This window comes from Elgaria multicarinata, chromosome 4, assembly GCF_023053635.1.
Source record: "Elgaria multicarinata webbii isolate HBS135686 ecotype San Diego chromosome 4, rElgMul1.1.pri, whole genome shotgun sequence".
In the NCBI taxonomy this organism is placed as follows: Eukaryota; Metazoa; Chordata; class Lepidosauria; order Squamata; family Anguidae; genus Elgaria; species Elgaria multicarinata.
In genome coordinates this window covers 42,642,729-42,660,538 of record NC_086174.1, presented here as the reverse complement: position 1 = coordinate 42,660,538, position 17,810 = coordinate 42,642,729, and the positions used below count along the sequence as shown (strand labels likewise).

The 17,810-nt window shown below is 37.4% G+C and overlaps 1 protein-coding gene and 3 non-coding genes across 4 annotated transcripts in view; all 4 read left to right on the top strand.

Moving 5' to 3' along the window:
• The window catches only part of WDR43 (WD repeat domain 43), a 30,556-nt gene that overhangs the window by 1,936 nt on the left and 10,810 nt on the right, over window positions 1-17,810 (top strand). The window contains exons 2-11 of the mRNA XM_063125396.1: window positions 2,542-2,676; window positions 4,504-4,622; window positions 8,665-8,785; window positions 11,499-11,638; window positions 11,970-12,072; window positions 12,265-12,329; window positions 13,246-13,417; window positions 13,895-13,981; window positions 17,141-17,269; window positions 17,542-17,682. Coding sequence (XP_062981466.1) covers window positions 2,542-2,676; window positions 4,504-4,622; window positions 8,665-8,785; window positions 11,499-11,638; window positions 11,970-12,072; window positions 12,265-12,329; window positions 13,246-13,417; window positions 13,895-13,981; window positions 17,141-17,269; window positions 17,542-17,682 — 1,212 coding nt within the window. The remainder of the gene's footprint in view (window positions 1-2,541; window positions 2,677-4,503; window positions 4,623-8,664; window positions 8,786-11,498; window positions 11,639-11,969; window positions 12,073-12,264; window positions 12,330-13,245; window positions 13,418-13,894; window positions 13,982-17,140; window positions 17,270-17,541; window positions 17,683-17,810) is intronic.
• Window positions 5,650-5,727, top strand: LOC134398560 (small nucleolar RNA SNORD53/SNORD92). The gene has a single exon (XR_010025429.1). It is a non-coding gene; the product is annotated as a small nucleolar RNA SNORD53/SNORD92 (small nucleolar RNA).
• On the top strand, window positions 8,895-8,978 carry LOC134398562 (small nucleolar RNA SNORD53/SNORD92). Its single transcript, XR_010025430.1, has one exon. It is a non-coding gene; the product is annotated as a small nucleolar RNA SNORD53/SNORD92 (small nucleolar RNA).
• LOC134398559 (small nucleolar RNA SNORD53/SNORD92) lies at window positions 14,400-14,477 on the top strand. The gene has a single exon (XR_010025428.1). It is a non-coding gene; the product is annotated as a small nucleolar RNA SNORD53/SNORD92 (small nucleolar RNA).

The window sequence follows — 17,810 nt, the reverse complement described above, 5'->3', positions numbered from 1 at the left end:
ACATGCCAATTGGATCCCTTAAATTCTTCCATTACAGATGGATGGGCTTGGGGTCAAAGCTTGCATGCCATCCTTGCCTTGGTAGCGTAGCTTTATCTACCAGGGCATCTATACAAAATACAGCTTCAGCCATTACCCCAATTGTGTTTTTGAGCTTTCTTTCATTTTTTTATATTGTTATCCCCCTATAAAGTCATTGGAACTGGGGAAAGGATTCAAACTGCATCCTCTGCATATTTGTGGTGGACAGCTCAATGGAAATGTCAGCCTAGTGCCTATAAAAAAGGCATACTCCATGTTAGGCGTAATTAGGAAAGGCATTGAAAATAAAACTGCCAATATCATACTGCCCTTATGCAGAGCTGTAGCAAAAAGGGCCGTTGAATTGCTATCCTCTTGAAGCTACAATCCTGTGTTTGCTTGAGAGTAAGTGTTCTTGAACTCTGGGACTTTTAAGTAGAAATGTAAGGGAGTAGGCTGTTAATGTTAAGGGAGTCTTGCTCAATTATTAAAGAAGGAAAAACTGGGTAAAGGAAGATGAACTTTTTATTCAGTGGACATCCACATTTTTGACTGTATAGATTGTGTACTGCAACCAACAAGTAATATGACCATGTTGCCTTTATACCTCCAAGGTACTCACAAGTCTGGCCCCTAGGTATAGGTGTCTTCCTGCTCTCTTTTTGTGTCTGCTGTATGGCAGGCATAAGATTGAAATAGCCTTTGCTTCCCAAATCCTGTGGTTTGCTGAAACAGGTCTATTCAAGGGCATGGAGGGTAAATAATTATGCTTTACAGTATGTACTTGTCTACTCAAATCTTAAATCATATTGAGTTAAACGAGACTTGCTCCCAGGTAAGAATGTATGGGATTTCAGCCTTGTCCTTATTTACTATTTTATTTATAGCCAGCCATTTCCATAGATTCTGGAAGGATCACAGTGATTTCACCACATTTCGTCTATTAATTGGTCATTATTAAATGTGACCACAATTCTTGTACTAATTTTTGCACTAATTCTGATACGTAAACAGATAAACCAAGGTAGCCACCTCTTATGTGACTATATTTTTAATGTTTACTATTTTTAAATGTTGTAAACCGCCCAGAGAGCTTCGGCTGTGGGGCGGTATATAAATGTAATTAAATAAATAAATAAAATAAATAGCTGCCCTGCACTTAGGAAAATTTCCTTTTTATCTTGGTTCTCTAAGCAGTCTTAACAATGTTACTGAAATAAGAGTGCCAGCAAGTGAGGGTATGGATGAATTTTGTAGTGAGGAATATTAGTGTACAGTTTTTCCTAAGGTCACATCATGGGTCATTGTTAGATTCAGAGAATCAACTTAATCAACTTTGTTTCTCCTCAGATATTTGTTAATCACTTTTCTACAAAGCATTGCACTTGACCACATTCACACATACAGACACATCTACAGAAAAACACTTTCTTGGAAGAATTCATATGCTGAAACACTTGTTTTGCTCTATTATACCTTGTAATTTATCTATTTGTAATACTTTTATATGGTGTAATATAATAAAATCTCTGTGCGGTTTGATCAATGTGCAATCTTCATACCTTTTCAGTGTTTTAAAAAGGACTCCAAACAATTATAGGAGGTGAGTGGAAAAGTGTGAGCTAACGGAGATGGCAGTAGAGAGGAGAATGCACTGTGGTACAGCAAGACCTGTAAGATGAGTGTAGCTGAGAGAGTGAGATGTAGAGATCTGTGAGATGGGGAAAAGGAGAAAAGGGTGGGCAGCGAGATCTGTGATGAGAGAGAGAGAAATATTTGAATTCTAAACAATTAGAAGCTGAGTAGTAGGGCTACAGAGACGGAAGGAAAACAAAAGGAAGTGGTAATGGGGAGGGGTGATACAGACAAACAGAGGAGACTGCTTACATGTTACAGAGAGAGGAGAAAATGTACTTGGGTTCCACAAATGTAGAGAGGTTCAGGGAGCCTTTACAGGAAGAAAACAGGGTCCTCTTGGGTCTAGACAAACAAAAATAAATTAAACAAAAACTGGTTAGAAGTAACTAAAGTTGTAACAAAAATGTTTGTCCACTTCACATAGCAAGTCACCCCTCCAGAGTTAGTAAAAATGCAACTAGATTTGAGTAATTTGAGTCATACCCTAATGTTACTAAGGTGGCAAATAAGAACTACATCGTGAATTCATATTGACTCTTGTAGCATCAAATGAGATACAGAACATTTGTATTGCATGATTCTTTCCTTTTGTAAAATGGAGATGGTGTCCCCTGTATTAAGTGACTGGGATAATTTGCTGAACGATGCTGTTCCGCTCTAAGAGCAAAATGTTGTTGTTGTTTTTAACTTGCACATTAAAAATTGAAATTCTTTTTTATTTAAATCAGAAGATTGATTATATTTTGTATTTTCTTTAAAATATACAAAGAAATGAAGAACGTTAAGGTGTGAATAAACTGTTTCATCTTTCTTGTGAAAGTCTGATTTAATATAGCCAATCAGACTCTTTCTTTCTTCTCATTGCATGTAACCTCTTTACAGGAAGGCCCTCAGAGAAAGAAGAGGAAATCTGAAGTGGTCGAAGCAGGTGAACAGTTAGATCTTTTGGCTATTGGTACTGCAATTGGCAGCATTTTATTATACAGCACAGTAAAAGGAGAATTACAGAGCAAACTAGTAAGTATTTGCATCAATATTATTTTTCTATTACTACAATAAAGTGTGCTTTTTAAAAAACATTGTTCTTGTTAGACTAACTTGATCATATTTCAGGTAAAATAGTTAGAAATAGATTTCATAATACCAGTCTTTATATTAACAAAGACAGTGTTTATATTATATATAGCAACTGCCTTCGTTAATGTAAAGGCTGCCTAATTTATCGCTGCTTCTGTTTTCTACCAACCAAGGAACTTGTCTGATTTACCTAGGATGGATCCAATCTGATAAAAAAGTGTTATCTTAAACCAAAAACAATCCAAAGAACAAAATAGGAAACTGATTAGAAACAATGTGCCAAATTCAGGTGGAGCTATTATACCTGTTGAAATAAAATCGTGTGTCCATAGAAAATATATTTAATCATAAAACAAATATATACACCTAAAAATTGAACAGAATGGTCCACAAACATACAACAAACAATAATCCCAAACACGTTTTGACCCACAAGGTCTTCATCAGTGGGGAATTTTTTTTATACAGATTTAAAAAAACCTTTTTATGACCCAAATACATGAATTTCCAATAGGATCTAAAAAGCAGAAACAAAAACAGAAATATTGATTGCCAAATACCTGTTAGTACTATCCCCACCTTGAGCCCAAGAATTTGATCTAATAGTAATTATTTTACCAAAAATTGGCTCCTATAAATCTTCGATGATATACCAGAAAAGACGGGGGACTTGGCGTTCCTTCCTGTCTCCAAGAAACTGGGGATAACAAACATACCTAATTAGCTTTTACAAAATGGCATAATCTAAAACAACACTCCCACAAAATGCTCACTCGAGGAAAAAATAATAATCTTAGCTTAACTCCAAGTTGTATCTGAAGCTTAAATAAAGTATTTATTTCGTGCAGGCTTGTAAAACGCACTGCCTTCAAAAGTATATGCACGATAGGCTTGGGAGCCATGTTACCAATCATACAGTTTTTATTTGCTGACTATTAGTCGTGGCCTGAGCCTGCTCCAGCTGTGTTATCAGCTCATTAAGGAGTAAATCTCAGAAGTCTGCTCCTAATTTAACTGACTGCAAAGTCCTAAAACGTGTAACTACCGTTTTCATGGCCTATGTACTCCTTTAAAGGGGACTGAATGGACTAATACAATGCTCAAAACATAATTGTCCCAAATCTAATAATATATACTACGTATAAAAATGAAAATAAATATAAAAATGTATATCAAAACAATGACAAGAAATAACAGAAATGAGATACACTACAAGCTGTAATTTGAAGTGGAAGAACAAGGTTACAGCCAAGGCATCCAATTACACTCTTCATTGAGACCCTGTGGCTGTAGGTTGTCAGTCAGAGTAACCGAGGCTGTTTCAGTGCCATGTCCTGGCCATAAACCAGACTGAAATGGGTCCAGATAATATAGCACTTGTGTGGCACCTTGCTGAAAGAGAAGGGTAGAATATGAAAGTAGAGAGATGCTCTACGGAAAGAAGAGTTGTGAAAGATAAGCAGTGGGTGCGGGTAGAGATGCCACTTCTCATGCATATTACCATTTTGCTTTTTAATGCTTCCTGTCTTCTTCTGTGTGATGGGACAGATCTGTGTTTAAGCACATGTGCCTGCTGTCTCCATGTTTTTTGTCCCTTCCTCTGTTTTGTCCTAAACATCAAATTACTGGGAGTGATTGACAGAGAACAGAGACAATGTTATCATATACTATTATATAGAGCATCTTGGACACAGAAGAATAGTACAGAATAGTCCAAACCTACTAAGTATGTGATGTTGCTTGCTAATTCTTTCCCCTTTCATCTAGAGTGGCCATGACAATAAAATAAACTGTGTACGGTGGCACCAGGACAACGGTTGCTTGTATAGTTGTTCAGATGACAAACACATTGTGGAATGGAACACACAGACATGCAAAGTGAAATGGTGAGCCTGGCCTTGTATTCAAGATGATTGGAATTTCTTTTACTCCTTTTTTCTTCTTCTTTCCATTGTCATGCCACTTTAGCTTAGGTGGAAATTCTTTATGTTGTCACACTCAGCATTCAAATATAAGGTTCCATATGAACAGGGACTGGCAAGCAATCATTTTTTATTTTATTTTTTTGCTACTGAAGTAGGTATTGCATGCAGGGTTAAAAAATACTGGAAGTTTTGTTAAAAGGATGCACTGATAGTTTCCAGTGAAGCGATGGGGGTGAGGTGAGGTGAGGTGAGGTTAAAGCCTCCCCCCACCCCACCCCGGTGATCCTGTTTGAGACCACGGTTTCCCTGCTGCTAATAGCAATGAGAAAACAGAAATCTTGAGCAGGATTGCTGCAGTGGGTGGCTTTAGGATTTCTCAGGAATTCTAATCAGCAATCACTAATGTGATTGATTTGATTTATTACATTTATATACCGCCCCATAGCTGAAGCTCTCTGGGTGGTTTACAAAAGTTAAAAACTGAACATTAAAAAGTATACAAAATTTAAAACCATCAAAAACAAACAGTATAAAAACAATGGTATCCATTTAAAAACAACACTTCTGGGTTCCATTAAAAAACAAACTAAAGCAGCCTTCCCCAAACTGGTGCCCTCCTGATGTTTTGGACAACAGTGCCCAGCATTCCTGACCATTGGCCATGCTTCCTGAGGCTGAATGAAGCTGATATCCAAAATACCTAGGGGGCACCAGGGTTTAAGGCTGTCTTAAAGAAACAAATTGACTTCTGATCTGTAAAGAGTGCTAAAAAAAAATAGTATTGTTTTCCAAACTTTCAGTTTTTTTCACACACACACACACACACACACACACACACACACGGAATTTTCCCCCCTATGGCCTCAAAGTTTCTGGAAATTTTATATCTCTACACTGTACTAAATCAACTTGCCCTTTGCATTTTTTAACCATTCTATAGTTTCAAAATGAAAGCATAAGTTAGCTAGTACTTATTAAGAAAAATGCACTGCTGTGATGATGTCCACTTGGTTTCGCTCACTTCTGATATGTGGTGAGGACAATTTCCTCTTGGCTGTCTGAGCAGGCTGGGCTCAAATTTTAATGTGCCTGATAGGAATTGGAGGTTACTCAGTAGCATATTCTTTGAATAGAATAATTTGAAAATTAAACATAACATTTTTCCGTCTGTCATTTTAAAAGGAGAGTTGGTAGAATATACCGTATTTCTTCAATTCTAAGACACACCTTTTCCCCCCATATAAACATCTCTAAAAATGGGGTGCGTCTTAGAATCGCTGGTGTGTCTTAGGTTTTTTTTTTTCTGTTGGTGTTGCTGAAATTAGTGTGTGTCTTACAATCAATGGCGTCTTACAATCGAAGAAATACGGTAATAGCTTTTAAAGATGGGGTGGTAGAGGATACAGGCCACACAGTGCAATCTGTGCAGTACAACTCAGACATTCTACCTAAACTGTATGTGTGTGTATACATGCACACATTATTTGTATAATGTAGAAAAATAAAACATTACAAAAATGTTGCCTCACCCACCCACCCTCCACTGGCAAGAGCAAAGTGTGGATCCAGACCGTTATATTTTGTACTGTAATTTGTGATTACTCTTTATCAATGAGGTCTCACCAGTAATAATAGAGCAGATGTTGTTGTTTCAGCCATATCAGAATAATAACAATAGAAATGCATATCCCTACTATAGAAGTTACGGTTTTATTAACTAGAGTACCCTTTGGTACCACTTAAAATGGAATGATATGTCTATTCTCACCCTGTTGGATGAGGCAGGTTAGATTTTTTTTTTAAAAAATGCTTTGCTTACAACTAAATCCTTGAAAGAATAATTTGCAGAGACTAATTTCTAGTCTAAGGGCACATTCTAGAATGAAAGAAAGTTTTAAGAGACCTTTCTGATAAGAATGATAAAAATTTCATTCTTTTTATCCTCGTCTTGATGTAACCATTTGTCTTGTTATGGGATGTTGATTTGTACATGGGGCCTGCTTCCCAGGAAATCTGCTCAGGGTTTCAGTCAGAGATGTGTTCCTGCATTGGTGGCTATTGTTAAGGGTTAGGTTGCTTTGCAGCTTCGGGGAGTTCTCTGTATGTTAGATAATTTTCTGAGTTATTGGTTCCATGCTGGCAGTGCCTTCGACATAGAGGATGTTAAATAAAACCATAACTATATGAGATATCACATTTTCAGATGCCTATAGGAATTTATATCCATGCAGTCTTGTGATATCTTGTAATATTATTACAGTAGTGAATCTGACTTTATCCATTTTAGTGACAACTGCATTAACTTCCTTAGCACTTGAGAAAAACAGAGCTATATAACAGTTAATCACTTTTGAAAATATTTCATCTCTATTTTAAGTCAACTGCTGGCAAAATATAAACCACAGTTCTTTTGTAACTTCATGAATATTTCCTGGATTCGAAAGAATTTCAACATCCAGTTTCAGAATTTCTTATAAAACACAAGTGCTATATATCTCTTGTGGTCATGTCATGAAAGAACAACTTAATATGTGATCCATGGTTGATCTCTTCTGGCTGCTCTGAAGCAGTTGAACTTTTGCAAGGAATTGTTGTTTGTAGGCTCTTTCTAAATCAAGATATATGTGACTCACAATATTATAAACTTCAGCAGATGTTACAAATGTGAAAGCTACAACATGGACAGGTTGGGCTAGCACAATTCTAATGAGGGCCTGCTTAGGGTAAGAAGAAATGGCATTCATCATATATATATATATATATATATATATATATATATATTCTTAGTGTTCTGTGTTGACATTGTTAAAGCCCTTCCCCAGGTGCCCCTGCCGAATAAGGTGAGGTGGGTGGCTGCTAAGGAGAGGCTTATTCAGTGGTAGTGCCTTCATTGTGGAATACCCTCTCCAGAGAGGCTCACCTGGCGCCAACAATGTGGTCTATTTGGTGGCAGGTGAAGACCTTTTTATTTTCCCAGTCCTTCGGTTTTGAGGATTGTGTTAGCGCATTTTTAGACCATTGCTGGGTTTTACCCTGAGTGTTACTTTGGTTTTATTACTTTGGTTTTACTATCTTACTGACCTGGTTCCCATGTCACAGCAGCAAATTTTGGGTTAATTGTGCCATGGATGTGTGGAGCACATGAGCCATTTCCAGATTGAAAAGCAACCTATGAATGCCCCATATGCATGTTGTTGCATGATGTGTGAACCATGTTAACCAAGAGTTAACCTAATAAGTAACCATAGGTTAACCCTGGGTTGTTTAACCCATAAACAATCCGAGTGTCTGGGTTTGCATGTCATTCAACAACCTAGAAATTGGACTTACTCGTAAGTTGTTTTTCAGACCAGAAACAGCCTGCACACTCCACACATCCACAGCAAGTAATGGATTAATTAACCTACTGTGCTGCTGTGACATGCAAACTGTCCCATTGTATTTTATGGTTTTATGTTTTGTTTTGTGAATCACACAGAGCGCTTCAGCTTTTGGCAGTATAGAAATTAATTAATTTAATATAAAACAAAATGTTCTATCCATTTCTGATGGCTTATATTTCTTGAGCTATAACCAGTGAATCAAGTCCAGTGCACTGAATAGCAAATAACTATAGAAATTGGAGAACTGGACTACTGTCCTCTTCTCCTGATACTCTCAGTACAAGTGAAGCGTGTCTGGGTATTGGCATCTTTGCAGATTGTGATTCATGTTATGTAATTTCCATGGTCAGAAAGTGTGTGAACTGTTTAATACTGTGCCTTTGGCCATTACTAATTCATTCAAAGCATGGCAAACTATAAAAGTTGCCCAAGAGAGATTTTTTTAAACCATATTTGTTTGGCTTCTATTTCCCTAAGCACATCTGCTGTGCTTAAAAAAAAAAGTTTGGTTGCTGTAGAATTCTATATTTTAAAATGTCCTTAACTGTTATCCCTTGTTGCTGTGATATTCAAAATAAGTCTGTACTAACTCTTATGCTCATGTATCTCACATTTCTTAGCAAATGGAAAGGAGATAACAGCAGTGTGAGCTCACTCTGCATCAGTCCTGATGGAAAGATGCTTCTTTCAGCTGGTCGATCTATCAAATTGTGGGACCTAGAGACCAAAGAAGTCTACAGAGTATGTATTTTGTTTTGAGGCAAGAGGGATCACCAACTTCTTAATATGAAATGTGTGGCTTTACTTCAACCTGTTAAATAATATGAATGGCCAGAGACTGCTGGACGGTTTGCTATGATGATACCCTCAAATGTGGTTTCAACTGGCTGACAGTTGAATGAGGACATGAAATTCCTTGGCTGTGTCTGAGCACTGCCAGCAACCTGTGGCTCACCAAATGTAGATGAGTTACAAAACTCATGTGCCTCATTGGCTGATGTCTGGTGTGTGTTAACGTTGTTTTGAAAACATTATGGGTGCTTGAAACACATTAAATGAGAAAAGGTAATATATAAATTGAATTTTAAACATCGGTAGTTTTATTGCACTGAAATGGTAGTTTTATAGCATTAAAACATCGGTAGTTTTATAGCATTTCACTCTAATAATTGAGCATCGCTCTATCTGAGAAGCAGTTCTGGAGCCTAGGTTAACCAAAAATGGGTTTCAAAATAAGTGAAACATTATCTTTTCCCATGTTGGATAGTCTTGGATGGGTTTGATGCATCCTTGAACTATGTAGTCTTGGAGTGACATGTTGGTGGGTATTTTTGTGCCTGGAAGATAGTTACAAGTAAAGTATTGTATTGGTTTTGAGGGGTTGTTTTTTACGTTCTGAGTGTGGATACGTTGGATGCTGGCTAACAAACATCTGACAATTTGATCTCTACTGATATTCAATATATCTGTTCTTCAGTGGTGCTGTGTTTTCATTTCTTGACCTTAACCACTTTTAGGTTCATGATATCAATGTTGTTTTGATAAAACCATTTTTATTAAAAATACAACACCTTTTTATTTTGATAAACCTTTTAAAAATTAGACATCACAAAAAACAAGTAGCAACAAGTAACCGTATAGTACATAAACACAGAAGCAAAGAAAAATCTTACTTATAACATCATTTCTTAGATATATTCACAATTGAAATGATGAATTTGATAGAAAGAAACCTGCCTCATTTAGTAATCACAAATTTGAGTAGACTTATTCCTCTCTCTACTGCTTCATAGTCATACTATCTCTGCAACTCTGTATCAGCCTTGTCAGACTTTTCATTTCTTCTGCCAGACAATTCTTACAACAACGATGGGGAACCTGTGGCCTTCTAGTTCAGATTATGCTGGACTCCAGCTCCCATCAGCCACAGCCAACATGGCTAATGGTGAAGGATGATGGGAGTTGGTGTCCAACAAGATCTTAAGGGCCTCAGGTTCCCCATTCCAGCCGAACAAGATAGACAAGTCACTTCCATATTTAAGCAGTTCATTACACTAGTGGTCAAACTTCGATGGATCCTAATCTGGTAATGGAAATGAGTATGTTTGCCATAAGAAATACATCTACCATGTTCTAGGTATCACTTTTGTATAGCATTCTTATTACTGAAATCTTGGTACTTGTGAAACAATAGGCTCCTCAATATTCTTCATGTCACTCCATGTCATATTCTCAATATAGGTTTGTCATATTCTCCAAATAGGTTCATATTTATCATTACTTTTTGCTGTGCGTTATGAGGTCTGCTTAGATCACCTCAGTGGTTATAGACCTGCTCTACCTTTGCTTACGTTCTAGATGATATCATGTGTAGCTTCTTTATTAAGAAGATATAAAATCCTTCTGGCCAGGATATTTTGAATGTCTCATGAACCCAGTTTTGTGTCTGGTTCCCTCACCCCCCCTTTTTTTTTTAATCTGTGAGGATCATGGGAAAAATAAAGCTATGCCCAGTGCCCCGTAGTGAATGTAGTTATGGGCTGGGTGAGGTCTTTTTGGACAGGAGACTAGTAAGCATTGATCAGCTTAGGATTGGATAGTATTTTTCACATGTTTTATTTAAAGGAAAATATAATAAAAGAGTCTTAAGCTATATTCAGTTGCACTGGCTAACTAAAATAGGCATTTTCCATTTAGTAGTACATCTGATTACTTATCAGTAAGTAATACTGTTGTTAAGATGTCCTTAACAAATGAGGAATGTCCTCCGATTCAGAAGTTTGATCCTCTTGAGGTATACTGCTCAATAAGTGCTCTGTACAGATTTTTCTGAGTTGTGGGGTACATTTCTTGGGTAAAACAATTTATCATGTGCAGAAATGCAGAACCTAAAGACGCAAGAATGGCAAGAAGAATGTCTTTGCCCAGCATGTAGTAACTCATTTGGCAAAACCCATTTCTAGTCATTTTCTTGCCTTTTTGATGGTTGAACCTGGTGCCTTTTTACATTACTTTCCTTGGAAACTATGGAAAGATTAATAGAAGAAATATAAAGGACATCACCATGTGATATTGACCTAATGTACAGAAATTGATTCTTAAAACTACTTGTTCAAGCTCCCATAAGGAATTGCATTCTTCTCTTTTTGGTAGAACATTCATTCTCAATTTCCCTCTTCATTTATCTTGAGCACAAGACTTAAACTCCTGACTACAATATAAAAGCTTATTGCTTATTGGATGTAAAAGTGGTTTTCTTTAATACTTGCTTTTTTCCATCCTGTTTCTAAATTCATCTCATAATAAGAAAATTTCATTGATTTTGTTAGAATCTATTTCTAAGAAAATTGAGTTGTAGATGAGGTCTTTTAGCTTACACTTTTTCATTGCAGATTAAGCATTATTGTATTGCTGTATCCATCCTGACCCATCTCAAATGAAATTTCTTCTCTAGCATTTTACAGGTCATGCTACAGCAGTTTCAACGCTTATGTTTATCACAGTACGGCCTCCCAATGAAAACCAGCCCTTTGATGGAATTACAGGGCTCTATTTCTTATCTGGAGCAATGCATGACCGGTTACTCAGTGTATGGTATGTATTTTTTCTAACTGTAACAATCGGTATTGGGTGTCAGCTCCCAAAAGTATGAAATTAAAGTCTATGATAAAAATAAGGGTTGTGGTTTGCTGCAATAAATAGGAACAGTGTGAAATAAATGTTCTAGTTCTTGGTAATGTAAAAATGAATTTCCACAGTGCTCTATGGGCATGTGACTTACATTATATTGTCATGTGATCTTTAATTCTTCATAATAAGAATTTGCCTTTGTGAAGCTGGAATTTTTTTTAGAAATTGTTTTTGTCTATGTAATAAGTCATCTGTTTTTAGAATTCTATTTTAAAACATGCTGTTATATCTCAAGGCAGGTGAGATCAGACAGGAAAGAAAAGAATACTGTAATGAGTTTCACAGTTACAGATGAACCCATCCATATTGATCTGACAATATCAGAAAGCAAAGAGGAGGTAAGGAATGCAGCTTCCACTGTCAGTATTGATTTTCTTATGCAACTTTATGGCACCCTTAATATGCATGCCAAGTTTCAGTTGTCTAGGTTCCACAGTCTGGGAACGGTGGAGCTGACAGACAGACAAGCATCTTTTATTACTGTAGATGATAGGTTCATTCTGAACTGACAGTGGGTTCATTCTTTTCAGCCAGTGAAGATAGCTGTTGTATGCAGAGATGGCCAGTTGCACTTATTTGAACAAGTCTTGAATGGGTAAGTTAGTATCTAAACACCCATTTTGGGGTGTGGGGGTGTTTTTATTTTTAATTTGGTTTTAGTGGGTCGGATTCCACACTGACCATTGGCCACTACAGTGGAAACCACTGATGGAACAGATTTCCCCTTCCTTCTGCAGTCCCCATGCACCCCCCAAATCTGCGCCAGAAGGTTGCAGGACTCTCCAGCAGATTTGGGGGGCATGGGGGAAGGAGAGCGAAGGACAATCCCATGGGGACATTTTCATCAAAGTCTGTCACCATTTATTTGTTTTTTGTGTTATCAAAATCTGGAGAGGAGTCATGAGGCAAATCTCAGTTGCAACAGGTCCCCTTTGAAAGCATCTGAAACATTGGATGTTCTTGTAAGAGCCCAGTATGTTTGATTTGTCACTTAGAATTTGATCTATGATTGCAGTGCTTCAATTGTGTAATGGCTGAAGCAAATAATGCTGGGTTCTATCTAACGTCTACTCACACAGTTAGACTTAAACTTCCTCTCCACCCCTCTGTGCCCCACATCTACCTCTAAAGGTCCCCCGACCTGTTCTATCAGCAGGAAGGGCTAATTGGATATAACCCCAAATGTATTTGCGTAGGGTTGGATCCAGACTTAGTCATATTTATATAGAACTATTGAAATCATTGAAACCTAAGTTAGTCATGACTTACTTACGTCCCATTAATTTCAATGGATATACTCTACTAAGTCTGGATCTAACCCAAAACTGGTGTGTGGCAGCCACACTTAGAAAGAAACTCAGCTTGACTAAACAGTAGCTGCTATCTGCCATGTGAAGTCGGGAATAGACTGCAAGTCTGATTATGAAGAGATTTACAAGCTATGGAGACAAGTATGCAAAATATAAATGTTTCACAGTTCATCTGTTTTTAACAGATTCCTTTCTTTGCAGATACCGCAAAAAGCCCTTGACATCAAAATGTACAATCCAGATGGCAACACCTGGAGAGGGCATCGATTCCACACCAAAGCCAGTCCCTATTTTAGCAGCTGCCTTTTGTTCAGATAAGGAATCTTTGCTACTTGTGTATGGAAACTCCTTACAGCCTGTCCTTGAGAGAGTGGTACGTCAGGCTTTTTTGAAAATCAGAGTTAATGTGTTGATTATAGAACTTGATTGTCTTAAGAAATACCTTTGTAAGCCGCCTTGGTAGACTTTTTGGCTAAAGGGTGGCATAAAAATGCTATAATAAATAAATAAATCTAACAATTCTCTATGTTGGCTACTACTTCATGCTGTGCTTTGTCAGATAGTCTTTATAATATATTTAAAAAGCTTGAATTTTGCTTGATTTGCTTCGGAATTTAAAAATCTAGCTTTTCATATATTCCTTGCTTTTGTAATGTTATTCAATTATAAACATGCAGGCTTAATTTATATATGAGAAAAGTACTTGGCTGAGACTACTGGATGACCTGAACATCTTTTGTTTAAGAGTATATCCCATAGTTCAAACTACTTGCATGATCTGACTAAAAACTGTTATGACATATAAAGGCATTAAAATTCATTTTTGTGTTCCCCCCCATCCCTGTTACAGTCTTTGAATACTACAGAATCACACGTGTGCTTAGTAAGGGACATTCAGAAGACCCTGACACTTAAAACAGAAATGGCTGTAACAAAGGTGAGGTTTGAAATTGATCTCTTTCTTTTTTAAAAGAGATGCTTTTTCTAATGGAGGTGTTGCTAATCATCATATGACATACACAGAGTAAAAAATGGCAAGTGCATGATGGCATCAAAGGGTGTCTTCTTCAAATATACAGGTATGTGTTTTCTATATGGAGGCCAGTGAACCTAAATTAGATTTTATTCATTGGAATAACTCTAGCTTACACACTTCAGTTCTGCCAACTATATGCTTAATTTCAGTGTTTGGTGTATAGATACATGAAGATAACTACCTACATTGTCCTAAGCTTGCTTACAAGATGGCTTCATGATTGGTTCCTTAGAATTGTATTCTCTTGCATGCCAGTATGGATGGACAAATGTAGGCCTTCCTACAAATGAGCTGTAGGAGAGCTTAACAATTCTTAGGTATGCTGTGATGACCTCCATCTTGGTTTTGCTTATCACTGAATTCCAGTGATGACACATTCTCTTGGCTGTCTGAGCATGCCTAACAGGTGAAAGGAATGCATAACTCTCATATGGGCATGTCTCTCTATTCTAGGAGCCTTTGTAATTAGGATCCAAACAAAGCCCACCAAAAGGCTAGACTCTTTTTGTAAGTAGGATAGTTTCTTCAAAGCATACAATGAGCAATAAGCAGTGCAGCTTGATGAGTCAAACTAAGGCTGCAATTCTGTGCATGCTTATTTGGGAGTAAACCCCTTTGAAATCAGTGTGGCTTACTTCTGAACAGACATGTATAGGATTGCCTCATAAGTATTGGAAATATGCTAATTCTGTCTTAAATCATGTATCTTGTGCTATTTGTAGTTCCCTGCTGTTCTGCTATTAAACTGTGTACATATTAAGTGGGGATGATGCCAGTGATTCAGTTTATGACCTTGAGGAAAATCCCAAAGATTTGCAAACAAACAAACAAAACCCAATGCACACTACCTGTGCTGAATCAGTATACATTATAAAGAACCCAATGGAGAAGATGATCTCTTTTGTGCATAAGTTTCTACGCTGTTATCGCTTGTGTTATGCAAAAAAGCAGTGGCATTGTCCTGTAATCCAGTTTTGCTTAGCTAAGTAAACTAATTCATGTGAAGCAAGATGGGATTTTTTTTAGGTAGCATAAAGTATTTTCATACGACAACTAGTCCCATACATATTATACATATTTTATCAGTTCTGTCCTATGTGTAGCCAGTAGGGGTGTGCAGAGCGGGTCTTCTTGGCCCGAAATTCAGAGCAGAGCTCTGACGAGATGCTTCTCCACTCCAATTTTGGGAGCGGCTCTGTCTCTGCGCACCATCAGATTACCTGTCGGAGAACTGTTCCGTTTTCAGAGAACTGCTTCATTATAGCCTATTGGGAATTATCCAAAATGCTTACAGCTCTGTCATTTCACCCTCATTCCTCCCCACCCATCCCACACACATCCAAAACTGTACAGGATAAAAGGTCCTGTGCAATTTTGGATATTTGTGTGGGGCGGGGGAATGGTTTGAGGGTTGTTGTTTTTTTAAAAAAAAAATCCTAAAAATCAAGGGATCTGCTTCAAATATGGTGTGCCTAAAGCCCTACTTAAGAGCTATTATGCTGCCATGTTTCATCTCTTTATCTTTAAAAATGACAGAAATGTAAGCATTTATTTATTGCCATAGGCTATAATGGAACAGCTGACTGTCAAACTTTTGACAGCTGAGCTGACAAACATTAAAAAAATTCCTTAAAAATCAAGGGATGAAGGGATCTGCTTCCGACTTGACATGTCTATATCCTTCCTTAAGAGCCATCGCAGTGCCAAATTTCATTTCTTTATCTTTAAAAATGACAGAGCTTTAAGCATTTTGGTTAATTTCCAATAGGCTATAATAAAGCAGTTATCCGAATACGGGACGGAACTCCGAACGACCTTCGCTCTAGTATCTGACAGTTTTAAAAACGTTCTCTAACTGCACCAAAAGTTCAGAGCTCTGTTAGAGCACAGTCAGACCCTCAGATTGTCAGTGCGGAGTGCACACCCCTAGTAGCCAGTTTTTTGAACCATATGTAACCCTCGATTCTAGAGTAATTTCATCAGTAGTATGGCACCTATCCCAGTGTTTCTTTCCCGAACTCAAGTTTTATATTGTTTTTGTCTCTTGAAAACTAAAAGCATATAAGTTAGCAGAGTACTTAACCTTCCTTAAAGTCTCCAGGCAGAATAAAAGAAAATGAAGGGAGGCCATATATACGTATATTGCTACATTGTTGTAAGAATACAAAGGGGAATGCACATGGGAAGTTGAGGCATGCAATCCCTGGCCTTTGCCATTTTCCATCAATATAGAAATGAAGGATTGATCACTCCTGACTCAGATTTTTATTTTTTTTCACAAAATCTCTACTGGGATAAGGGACTGAAGAACATGTGTCCCCCACATAACTGCCCATTGTATTTTAGGAAGGTCTAGTACATAACTCTATCCATAATAATCAGTCTAGCATATACCTCTAGCACAGGTCAGAGGTAGTTGATATATTATGCCATTAGTAGTTCTAGGATATCAGCTGCTAATAAGCCAATTGTCTGTGCACCTGGTTCATTTTTTGTTCATTCCAGCAACAGTTGTTTTCCATTTCTAAGGCACAAGAGATTTCAACATGCCAACTAGATTTAAAAATGCTTTTTTAAAAGACAGTCACAAAATTTATTTTTAGTCATTAGACTTACAGTTCTGTTTCCCTGGTAAGTATCTTGTTTCCTTTCACTTCTTTCCTTTCTAGTCTCTTGTATCTTGGTTGGTGGACTCCAGCCATGATTGCTTTCTCGGTTCCTGCCTACATAGAATTTAAGAAGGATTTTTTTTTAACACTTTACAGCAAAGTTGTGTTTATGGGTTTATGATCAGCTTTCTCTTTAAAATTTACTTTGTACTATGGTTAATAAAGCTCCAACCCAATAGAGAGTATTAATTCAGAACTTCCCTTTAGGGTCATTTAAATATCATTTACAGCTCCCAGGTGTGTCTTCCGTAAAATAAGAGTTTGGATTTCAAGTGAAGTAGTTTTTCTGCAGATTTTGAATTTGAACAAGATAAAAATGATTGTTGTGAAAAATGGAAGGCAGCTGTACTTGGACACATGCAGATCTCTCTCTCTGTCTCTTTAAAATTAGGTGAAAACTCCGGTAGTCAATTCAGAAGTCAAAACACTAGTGCCTGGGATTCCTGGACATAGTGCTACTATCAAAACTTCATCTTGCAGAGAAAAAATTGAAACTAAAAGGAAGCCAGGTGGCAAAGAGGTAAATTAGTTTCTAAGGCTGTTCATGCATGACAACAGCAAATTGTGCGTTCTTCAACCTTTTTGATTATTCCACCCCTGATCAGGCTGATAGCCATGGGCTGAACTGGCTAGGAGCATCCTAGGACCAGTAGACTAAATACAAATCTGATCATGTGGTCTTGTCTTTTCCTGGGTAGTAGAGGGAGGTAACCTATTGCGGGATGCCTTGGTCAAACCAATCCAGAAGGAACCTTCTGGTTAAGTAACCAGTCTTGCGTTCTTGTTGTATAGGAGAGCATTGAAGACCGCCTTGGTGCAATGGATATTGATGTAATGAAAGTGAAACAATCACCAGGAGGCCTTCCACAGACTGACAACTTTGCAGTACTTCTAGTTCAAGGTTTGGAAAGCAGTGATCCTGACATTTTAAATGTAAGTATTAAGGTATTTTGGTAGTTAGAAAGGGCTCCCAATAATGGTCACATTTGAACAACAGTAGTTATTATATTTTGTGCATGACCCTTTTTTGTCTGCCACTCTGGAAGCTTTACTGAAGGCTA